Consider the following 12,128-nt stretch of genomic DNA (forward strand, 5'->3'; position numbering starts at 1 on the left):
ATAGATCCTTTTACACTTGAGACTATGTGAGTCTCAGGATGCACATTCCATCGAAAAAATGAGTCCCAACCCTGGAACAATGAGTCCCAGCAACTTATCGTCACGGAGTGCAGATACAGTAATCCTAGGCTATACCATGGGTCTTTCTTCGCGGTCCCGCTATATTGCAGATTTTTATTGCAGTTGTTACTCTATTTTTTTTTTTATACTGTGTACAATATTTTTGTGTTATCCATTGCTCTTGTGGGGGGGGGGGTGCCCGTGCCCGTGCCCCTCTCCTCGGGACTGGTTGGGGCACTTCGGTCGGGCTCAGGACCTCCCTGGCCCTGGCTGGACGGTCTCGCTGACCCCCCCTTGTGGGGCTCACCCTCCCTCGATGTGCCGGCTCAGCAACTCCGTACACCAGTTGACTAACATGCATGTGATACGGGGTTCATTCCCTAATAAGTTCAATAGAAACACTATAGACGTTAATTACTTGTGGGAGGATCCCTAATAACAACACAGGTTATACTAACATATCAATTCACAAGTCCTTACAGGTGTTTATGTCACATATGGAGAGGGGCTGGACCCGAGAGCAGGGGGAGGCAGATAGATTGTGATGAACAGTTTATTTGCAGTCTGCGGGCTCGGAAGGAGTACTTACAGGAGGAAGTTCAGATTGCATCTTCGAGGAACGGAGGGAGACTTGTTGCGTGAGAGAGTTTAGGCATTCTATGATTTCTTGTCTTCCCATGTGGGCACCTTGGATGGTGAGTGCATTCTTAAGCGCCTCCGGGGTTGCTGGGTCCATAACGGCCAAAGGGTTCTGTCACGTATGGAGAGCAGCTGGACCCCAGAGCAGGCGGAGGCAGATAAATTGTGATGAACAGTTTATTTAGGAAAGGTAATGAGACACAGGAGTCAACAAGGGAAACAAGGAACAGTGTGACTTACGTGAGGTAAGTGGGCCGTGGTACCGCTGGATTAAGCTGCAATACCGTGGCGAGGATTTCCGGGAACAGGCAGGCTTAAATGTAGGTGCTGATGAGGGCTGATTGTAGACAGGTACGTGGCTTGAGGAAGGTGCTGAAAGAGAGAGGGGGGACGAGAGGGCACAAAACGCCATCCAGGCTCCAAAAACGGTACTGCAGGGCAGTATATGACAGTATAGACACTAAAAAAACAATCCCACTGCCCCACTTTATATTAAAAAACATCAATAAGGATGCTGAGACACGATTATAAACCAACAACTTGGGGAAACGTGATATTGAATCTGCTGTGACACAATTAGAAACAGTACCATTTTAGGGAAACTTGCTTCTAGCCAATTAGGACCAAGAGGTGGTTTTAGAATAAGGTGGGCAAGTCCCGGAAAAATTTGAACTGTGTGTTGTGCAGCTCTATAATGAGTTTCACATTTTGAACTGAACTACCTAACTAAATTAAGCTTTTGACACTAATTTATTGAGATGGAGCAGTAATTTTATTTATTTATTTTGAATTGAATGTGCAACAGTGGCTTCAAGGTCAACTATACAACTAATTAAAAGTTTGAAATAGCAGTTAGAGTTTGCACAAAACCTTCAGGGTTCTGTTAGAAAGAAAAACAATGTCAGGAAAAGCCTACTAGAACAACTGAACTTGATTTGGGATTACTAATCAGAGGCACTTTAAATGGTGACAGGTGGGTGCTGACTCCCATTTAGCATGAGTTTGAATGTGATGTGATTCTGAGCACAGCCACATCGCAGTTTTAAGTGCATACAGTAGCTTTGGTTTATCCATCCATCCATTTTCTGAGCCGCTTCTCCTCACGCGGGTCGCGGGCGTGCTGGAGCCTATCCCAGCCATCATCGGGCAGGAGGCGGGGTACACCCTGAACTGGTTGCCAGCCAATCGCAGGGCACATACAAACAAACAACCATTCGCACTCACATTCACACCTATGGGCAATTTAGGGTCACCAATTAATGCATGTTTTTGGGATGTGGGAGGAAACCCACGCAGGCACGGGGAGAACATGCAAACTCCACACAAACGGGGCCGGGGATTGAACCCCGGTCCTCAGAACTGTGAGGCTGACGCTCTAACCAGTCGGCCACCGTGCCGCCTAGCTTTGGTTTAATGTTATTAAATGGCACATTATTTTTATGAATGTCAACTCCAATAAGAGTTGACATCATCAGATAGGTAGTCAGTCAGCAGATTTCTCTACAGCTACATATTGACATTGTATGCATTAACTGCCAGCCTTCCCAGTAAACATGGATATTTTACTTCTAAAGCCGTCAATGGCAGTGAATGCATCATGTAGAGCGCTGTTACTGTGCTTTCCCAGCAAGAGTGACTAGAAAAGTGTGATATTGGACATAAAAGCTTTTAGTGTGTTTGTCTGACCACACTGTGGCGAGCAGCAGGGAGCACTCTTGATGAGAATAGGGCAGTACTGTTGAGGGCAATGAATGACCTTTGTTGTTAAGTCAAAAGCAACAGACCGTGATCGCTGACCCTGACCCCGGCCAGCTAACACTTGGTGCAACATGAAATCTTGACAGAAAAACGTGATACACACCAGCATAGAAAACAAGTCTAACCCAAAACGCAATTAATAACGTAGTGCACTGAGGATGGGATAATATCAAGAAATCATACCACGTTTGTTTTTCATTCTCGGGGAAAAGCAAACACACAGGCTCCAAGATAGAAACTCTCTTCTTATTCTTGGGGTTGCTTTTGGAATTGAATCCCAAAACACTTTGTGGTCTGACGCACTTAACCGCACCTAAAAGTAACACCCTCTGATAATGCTGCTGGGAATTCTGATGCTGATCATGCTGCTGATGATATTCATTGCAATCAGAATTCATTCTCTCCATTTTTGATGTCCACTTATTTCTATTCAGCCTCTCGGGGAGCTGGATTGAACACTGCTAAAGAACAAAGAAAGGTGATGCTAATGTAAAGCTTTGTTTTAACAGCCCAAACATGTAATGATGTTGATTGAAGAGATGTTACCTCATCACCTCTGTAACACAAAATGGCAAGTAAGTGTCCTGCGTTATCCAGTGTCATGATCAAAAACATCATTGAAATGTTCTGCAAATCACTATTTGTTTATTATTCAAATCTTAGAAGGTAATCTTCCAAAGAATTGAAATCAAATGTTTCCAGGTATCTTGCTGATGTTATTACTCATCATTGTCCAGCGGCGCTTTCCTGTATCATCATGCCCGGCTTCGTGTATGGTTTGTTCCCACAATGCTGTCATCTGTCACAGACTGGCTCATATCATAGGTAACATACTTCACTGTACATGCAGCTGTGGCTAACCCTCAGTGGAGGTGTTCTTTCCGCCTCGAGCTATAAACTATAACATTTCTAATTAAGCATTTTTTTTTATGCCACCATGGTTTTATATGGATAAATGTCTCTCCCATGTGGAAACAGCCACGCTTAAAGTCCTATATCACAAAAGTTATGATTAAAGATTTTAGGTATTCATAGTGGCGGCATGGTGGACAACTGGTTAGCACATCCGCCTCACAGTTCTGAGGACCGGGGTTCAAATCCCGGCCCCGCCTGTGTGGAGTTTGCATGTTCTCCCCGTGCCTGCGTGGGTTTTCTCCGGGCACTCCGGTTTCCTCCCACTTCCCAAAAACATGCGTGGTAGGTTGATTGAAGACTTTAAATTGCCCGTAGGTGTGAATGTGAGCGCGAACGGGTGTTTGTTTCTCTGTGCCCTGCGATTGGCTGGCGACCGGTTCAGGGTGTACACCGCCTCTCGCCCGAAGATAGCTGGGATGGGCTCCAGCACGCCCGCGACCCGCGTGAGGATAAAGCGGTACAGACGATGGATGGATGGATGGTATTCATAGTAAAGGCAATGCTTATTGACAAGAGTGAATGGTGGTGGTTCATTGAAGTACACTTTATATAACAGTAAAGACAAACAGCTTCATCAAAATCGTAATGGCTATATAGACATGCCGTAGTTTCACACTTTAACAAATTCATACAAATTCAATCGTATCTCAGCAATAACGCCATTTATTTTGCTGTCTGCTATTGCGTGAATGCAAAATGGCTGCCTCACCCTGGCACTTCAGCTCACAGATCCCTCTGGTGTATCGCAAGTCTCTGTCCAGATGCATTTGTGTTAGCTTCCAGAGAAAAAGCATATTTAGCAATAGGAGAAAAACCCTGTAAATCCAAAAATGAGTCCGCCCCTCAGGGTCAGTCCGGCGGCCGTCCAAGCCACCCAAGGTGAGGTGCTCGGGCGGGCAGTTCAGGAGGTCGGCCAGGACGCCAAGTACCGGGGTCTTCGCAGGGCTATTCAGGCGCACGGCCATGATGCGGAACCCGATGGCAATGCAGGGGCCAGGCAATGGGGTCGGGTGGCCTCCGCTGTACGAGCGCCGAGGAGCGGGAACGGGGGCTGCAGTCGCTTCCTCAGCCTGCCGCCATTGAGGTTTGGGAGTAGAGGGTATGAGATGGGCGGAGTGCACAGGGACTCGGGAAGGTGAACTAGGAAAAACAGGTGGTACGGAACAAGGTCTCTTGGGGGCTGGTTTGGATGGACGTGACTTAGGCGTGAAACAAGGTGTGGAAAATGGTGAAAAATTAAGTGACTTCGGAACAGGGGGAAAAAAACGGGAGGACAAAATATGACCTTTACTTGGGCGCCTTCGTTGGCCACCACGCGGCGGTCCCGGATAAATGGCCGAACGGGTGCCCAAGTAAAGGTCAGAGGAAAAGGACTCTGGCTTGGAAAAGGGAAAACGTGACAAAAACTGACTAAGACGGGAAAAACTAGGGAAGGAACCAGAAAAATCGACTAGAGTAGACTAAATCGGGGCCGTCGTGTTCTGGTCGGTTCATTCTGTCACGAGGGGAGGTTTTGAAAAAGGCAAAGACGTGGAGGGAAGCAGGGAGGCAAGGCAGGAGTCACAAAACATTAGATTTAATTTCCAAAAAAGGGCAAACAAGGAACATTGAAAAAGCAACCTAAACAAAGGTTGAATAAACCTTGAATAAACCTAAAACTGGAAACAAAACATGACTGGTGACTAAGACGTGGCACAGACAGATCCAAAAGGAAATTCAGTGGGTCATGTCTTTACTGTTATTGATCAAATGACATGAAAATGACCCATTGTGGTTTATGATGCTATGTAATAATGTACAGTAAAGTGAACATATTTCTGGCTGTAGTTAATGTATTGAACAAACTATAGTAGTGCAAAGCACCAACGAGTGTGTTGCAGTAATTTGCATTGCCACTGAGTTTGTGCAGGCACATGACCCCGGAAAACTGTCCGATTAATGTCGTGCTTATTGTTGTGGTGCAAACACATTTGATGGAGTCCTGGTTTGAAATGACAAATGTATGTTTGTACGTATGACCAGATGCTCCAGACACGACTGAGGCTCTCCTTCTCACACAGGGCTCCATCGCCACAGTCCAGTCCGCCTCACTGTCGGTCCTTAGCAACATCACGGTCATAGGTAACTTACCAGTACTACTGATCAGTCACTTCTAAAGTATTCCAAAATTGGGAATTCACAGGATTTAACTTCAATAAACTGGTTCTTTACAGCACGGTGGGTGAGTAGTTACTGTTTCACAGTTCTGGGATTCTGAGGTTGTGGGTTCAAATGTTGGCTCCGGACCTCCTGTGTGGAGATTGCATGCTCTCCGGATGCTCGCATGGGTTTTTTTCCAGGTACTCTGGCTTCCACCCACATTCCAAAAATCATGCATGTTAAGTTAACTGCAGACTCCCAAATTATCCATGAGCGTGAATGGTTTGCGATTGATCGACTGGCGATCAGTCCGGCGCAGCGTATACCCGGCCTCTCGCTCAAAGTCAGCTGGGATAGGCTCCAGCTCACCTGCGACCCTAACAAGGATAAAAAAATGGATGGATGGATAGACTGTGTCGTCACTTGTTTGACTTTAATAATGGACATTTCTAGCTAATTCCCCTTACGGGTGATTAACTTTTAAAAGTGTCCAAATTTGAATATTATACAATTTCTTGGCTAAACGTCCTCAGGAAAAAGTTATTTTAAATATTTTGCCCCTTTGCCTTTCATCAGGTCTGAGCCATAATTGTATTTCTGTGATGGATGAGCTGTCCTTCAGAAATCTGCCCTTCCTGCACACATTACTGCTAGACCACAACCTCCTCACGAGTCAGGCTTTGGAGGACAAAGCTCTGTCCAATCTTGCCCATCTCCAGGTGCTCGCACTGGGCCACAATCTTATCAGCCAGGTGGGCCCATTCCAGGGATCATTTACACTCTTGATAAAGAATCAAAAGACAAGCACTGGTAGCTAGCTTTGATATGGAAGTAAAGCCTGTCAATTGATGTGCAGATCCAAGCCAACTGGCTCAAAGGTACCTTGGCGCTTCGAACTCTAAACCTGGAAGGAAACAGAATCTCCAGTCTAGATCCTGGTTCTCTCCCTTTCAACGAGCTCAGATATCTGGAGAATCTGGATCTGTCTGATAATTTCATAAAGAGCCTGGACACAAACAGGTTAGTGAGTATTATCGAGAGCTTTTGAATGTGTCACAATGGCAAATATTAGTATTGTGTGGAATATGATGAGTCGGAGTTGTGGCCCTTTAGCTTCCATGGTTTGGTGCGCCTTCGCAATTTGGATATGTCCAGAAACCGTCTGAGTTCAGCTCCATCTCAGTCTTTTTCCTACCTCAGCTGGTTGACCAACCTCAACCTCGATCTCAACTCATGGAATTGCTCCTGTCAGCTGCTGGATTTAGCTACCTTCCTTTCAGCCTTCATACAACAACCTGACAAGGTATGAATGTGCAGTCTGGTCCGCACGAAAAGATTCTAAGAGGTGGCTCAACGTTGAACGCACAACTCTCCTGTTGCCCGCAGACACTGTATAATGGACGGAGGATGGTGTGTGTAAGCGCTGACAATCCGGCTGTAACTACAGTGCTGGAGCTGACTGACGCCAACTGTGTCCCGTCCAATCGGAACATCACAGTGCAGCTGGAGACAATAGACAGTGTGACACCTCAAGTATATGCTCGGGATTTGGCCATTACAGCTGTTCTCTGCTTTACTGGTGAGCATGAAACATTTCCAAGCGCAATAGTGAAAATACAACTTACATGTAAATATATGAACAAACAACAAAATATACACTTCTACATATGTAGATATTAATATTCAAACACAATCCGGTCAACCTCCATTTTGTTTGGATTTTAATTGCACCCCCCAAATACATTTAATACAGTGAAACTGAATATTAACCTCCTGATGAATGAGGGCATAATGAGATTTACACCACTTCATGCATCCCATTTTTTTAAATGTGCCACACAAGTGTTTAAAAAAAAACAAAAAAACTGATAAAACATATTTTGCTGTTTATCAGGTGGCATTGGCTTGGCACTGCTTGTAGTCCTGATCTACTATCAAGTTTCTCGGCGAAAGAATGCGTCAGAAAGTCATAAACAGAAGGAGACAGAAGAAGGCAGCGGACCCGTGACCGGCTATCTCACTAATCACCGTGATGTCGGTGCGAAGCAGAGGGAACTCTTTATGCAAGCTCACCAGCTACTGGACAGTAAAAGCATACCGAGGGACACAAGGGCCGAGAACTATGGAAGCCGATTTCGTGTTAGAGCTGATGAAAACCTCATGTGTCCAAACTGCAAAGTCGAAGGATCGAAGCTAAATCAGTGGGACAACGGGATGAATGGTGTAATGCAGACAGAGCAGGAGGGAGACCACAGGAGAATGAGGATGTTCATAATGGAGGAGGAAGAGAAGGAGAGGAAGAAACTTGAGAGCCAGCAAGACATTCTGGAAAGAGACATTCCTCACAACGGTAGCTCCAGATATTCATCTCGTCAATGGAAACACACCTTCAGTCGTTCACCAGACACCCTTGCTGCGTACAATGCAAACAACGACATTGGCGTGAGGTCTGATATAGGTGTTAAGAGTAGACAACCTGGGATGCTCCATTGTAAGAGCTGCCACAGAACATATGGGAAGTCAGCACAGAATATGAGAGAACGTAGGATTCACTCTAACATGAGCGACACCTCGCTGTTTGATGACTCGGTCCCTCAAATCGGCAATGGAGAGAGGAGTATCGACTACAACCGGTTTCATGCAATGAAAAGCATGAAAACGAGAAGGCAAACAAGAAATGTGACATTCGATAAGGAAAGAAAGGATCAAAGAAAGGCAAGGAGGACTGACGTGGTGAAGATTTCCAGAAACATGGAAAGAGGAGTGGAGAAAAACCACAAAGGAAAGCTACAGTCCAGCGGCTTGCTGAAGTCTAAACTACTCCGAAAGACGAAAGTCCATCCGAAAAGGAAAACTGAGCAGGAGAGGAGTAACTCCAAGGAGAGCGAAGACAGAAGGCACGGTAAAAGATATACAGAACAGTTGGAAGGTAAAGAAAGCTCGGGTGAACAATCAAAAGGAAGCAGCAAGAAAGGGAAAAAAACATCAGTCAGTGAGGGATTGATCGAGGATGAGGATGAAAAGGATGGAGAAAAAGATCAGAAAGTCAAGGCAGCATTCAAAAGTGTGCAAAATATCCAGAGTAATGCAGGTGACCAAGGAGAGGCCCAACTCACAGCAATTACTCCAGCTACTAGCACCACAGACCCATCTCACCCCACCATAGCAGATGGGGCCTCCATCATGGGGCAGGGTCTGACCGTTCCTTATCAGGGAGCTGGGGTGGTTCCTAGGAGTCCTCAGCTTTCCTCTCAGCAACCGTTTCTGTTCTCTGCTACTGACATAATTCATTCAACGAGCCATCTCCTGCAAGGATCAGCAGGCTCACAACGAATGAGCAGTAACCTCCCTCTCGAGGGAGGAGCTCTTTTACTCAACACAGCAACCCCAGCGGGTGGTTCACTGGTCCCCACCGGTCCTACCAATAGTATGTTTCTTAGCATGGTAGGTAGTAGGTCTATGTCCTTGATCGGAGCTTCAGATAGTAGGCAAGAAGTCTTCGTATCACCTGATACTTCTCTTCTTGCAAATGCAGGACATGCCAACCCTTTGCAGTCAAGTTTGTTACAGACTACACCACTTCATGGTTCCATGCCTGTAGGACTCGGACCCAACATAGCCCTTCATACGTCACACAACCAACCGCTCTCTCAAAGCCAGATGGATTTTCACAGCTCTACCAATGAACAAAGCGTAACGTCAGACCCAAACCTGGGTCAAGCTCCTCGGACCGGGGATAAACCAACTCCTCTAGCCTCCTCTGAATCGGAACCTCCAAGCTCCTTTCTCCCAATTAAGGCATCTCAAAGTATAGATAGCTCAACAAAGGTTCCCAAAGCAGTGAACACTGTTGAGAATTTGTCAAAACGTTACAGTCAGACCGAGAATGAGGCTGTACCAGGTGGTCTGGTGGAGAGTATATTTGACGGTGGAAGGCCTGGAACTGAAGTGCACGCCGTGTCTGAACGAAGCATGCTGGGTGAAGACATCTTTCCACAAGCCGCATCTACTCAGAGCACGTCCTCTTCAGGCAGTTCAATGGCTGCCTCACCTCTCCTGAAGCAGGAGTACCTTTCAGAGGAAGGTGGCTCCTCCCCGAGAAGGAAGCTGAGGCTGGTGCTCCCTGAGAAGACGTCCAGTCGAGAACCCACAGCACTGGAAAAGAAGATCCGCTAATTGCGCCAACCTTTACACAGTTACACTTCATACAGTATGGCATCAAAACAGGAGCTACGCTGATGGTCAGAAGGAACATTTTGTCCTTTAAAATCAAGTTTGGGTGTAAATATCCTCAGAGGTGTTTGTGTGAAAAAAAAAAAACAATGTTGGGCACAAACCACTTAGATGGGCTGCTCGAGATGACCGGCACAGCACACCACTCGGTGTAAGCGAGGGCGGGGGCGCTGCAAACAAACAAATAAATAGATTGTTTTATTTATTTATTTATCTGACAAACTTGAACTAAGTAATACAATCGGAGGAAGGAAACGTGCTCAAATTCTGCACGCGTCCCACCGGCCGTTCTGGGATCCGAGGTTTAGGGGTGCTTCCATTAATTTTAGGGCTGTTTGATCAGAAATGCCGATTCCAGTTAGTAAGTTATTCAGTATCACCGCGGCTTTCATATTATCCCATGTTCGTGAAAACAACCAATTTCTCTCATTCCAAACAGTGGACGGTGGTCCTGTCTAACCGCCTGAATCGTTTCTTATCGCTAGAAAAAAAAAAAAAGTCATCTACCCCCTACCTAACAATATAAACAGTGACATATGACTAAATGCAGTTAAAATGAGGACTAGTGTTGATAAAAGTGTGTTGGTTTTTAGTGGTTGAAGTTAAGAAATGTGCCATATATCCTGGTTGAAGTCCACATTTCGACCATATCATTGGTAGACGGCGTATCGCTCTGTGAAGGTAGGATGTCCAGAGCCCAGTCCAGGAGAGTTGGGAGGGATCGGGTGGAGTAAACCTTTTATTCGGCAAACGGTTTCTGATTGTTAACATTTTACATGACAACCAAATACTTTGGTTTGACACTTCTAGGTTGTTCAAATACAATATACAGTTTCCCCAAAAAAATGTATCCCTCAAAATCTTAGCGGTACTGGGATTCATTTTAGGGGTGTGTTCCCCCGCTTAAATAGAATAAAGTACAGTTCATTTCTCTTACGTCGTAGCGCTGCAACATACTGTAGAAAAGTGGATCGCAAACGTTTGACGCTAAGTACCACCTAAAAATATTCTTAGCTCTTCAAGTACCATGCTCATGACCAACAAAGTACAGTCGCGTAGTAGACTTCATCAAGCACAAAGTGGGTTTTAGTCCTAAAAGGTACATTGAATATTATTCTAGGCACATTATGCACGGTTATATATAAGGGGGGGGGGGGGCACGGGAAGAACATGCAAACTCCACACAGGCGGGTCCTCAGAACTGTGATGCAGCTCTGCTAACCAGTCTAAACTATATTGCACATGGAACTTTAATTAATAAAATAAAGTTTAAAAACAATTGTTAAAGATTAAGTGCAAATTATTGTACTAAAAAATTCATTAGCACTTAACCTCACTTAGGCAGTGATTCTTTTGCGTAGCACTAATGGAATTCGTGCCACACTTTGACAATCACTGGTGCAGAGCAACAGAATTGCAGAATTTGGGAGGCACCAACCCACCCAGTCCATCCATCCATCCATTTTCTGAGCCACTTCTCCTCAATAGGGTCACGGGCGTGCTGGAGCCTATCCCAGCTGTCATCGGGCAGGAGGCGGGGTACACCCTGAACTGGTTGCCAGCCAATTGCAGGGCACATAGAAACAAACAACGATTCGCACTCACAGTCATGCCTACGGCCAATTTAGAGTCTCCAATTCATGCATGTTTTGGGGATGTGGGAGGAAACCGGAGTGCCCGGAGAAAACCCACGCAGGCACGGGGAGAACATGCAAACTCCACACAGGCGGGGCCGGGGATTGAACCCGGGTCCTCAGAACTGTGAGGCTGACGCTCTAACCAGTTGTCTATTTCCGGGTACAAAACAAATGGAAAGAAAATGGCAGCCGTTTTTTTCTGGATTTAGTAACATACAAAGAGAAAAAAGCACAATGGGAATTATTAGACACTTCAGTGTCATCTGCCGGAATTCCTGGAGGCCAGCTTGCCCCCGACCCAAAACTGCCACTGATTTGAAACATCTGCTTATATTGCTTGTACTCCTTCTTGCTTGTGTGTTAATTGGTGTAGGACTCCGGTTCAGTGACATAAACAGAACATTTTGCATAAAACAAATGGCAAATGCAAGTCAGAATTAGGTGAAGCCCCCCTTAACCCCAATGTTCACTGACCCAGAATCAAGCGTGACAAAATATTTCGGGGTCCTCAAATGTATACGATACTGTTATCAAGCTCTTCTGCCTCACTCCACGCAAGCCACTAAAATGCTTTATCTTGGGAGCAATTGTCTTTTGCTGCATTCTGGATGCAGAAATTGAAATCAGTGGAGTAGTTGCAGTATTTACTTTTGCCACTAGAAGGAAGTGTGTACCTCTTTGTACAAAAACTGGATGGGTTCACATTTCAAACCTGTCCACTCACAAGTCATGAATAACAATATCTGC

The 12,128-nt window shown here is 45.6% G+C and overlaps 1 protein-coding gene across 1 annotated transcript; it reads left to right on the forward strand.

Moving 5' to 3' along the window:
* The first annotated feature begins 5,911 nt into the window (after positions 1–5,911).
* lrrc53 (leucine rich repeat containing 53) lies at positions 5,912–9,949 on the forward strand. Its single transcript, XM_061798499.1, has 5 exons — positions 5,912–6,263; positions 6,368–6,531; positions 6,625–6,814; positions 6,898–7,090; positions 7,406–9,949. The coding sequence occupies exons 1-5, from the start codon at positions 6,114–6,116 to the stop codon at positions 9,685–9,687; spliced, it is 2,979 nt and encodes a 992-aa protein (XP_061654483.1). The 5' UTR covers positions 5,912–6,113; the 3' UTR covers positions 9,688–9,949.
* Positions 9,950–12,128: the final 2,179 nt, after the last annotated feature.

Source organism: Phyllopteryx taeniolatus, chromosome 14 (genome assembly GCF_024500385.1).
Source record: "Phyllopteryx taeniolatus isolate TA_2022b chromosome 14, UOR_Ptae_1.2, whole genome shotgun sequence".
In the NCBI taxonomy this organism is placed as follows: Eukaryota; Metazoa; Chordata; class Actinopteri; order Syngnathiformes; family Syngnathidae; genus Phyllopteryx; species Phyllopteryx taeniolatus.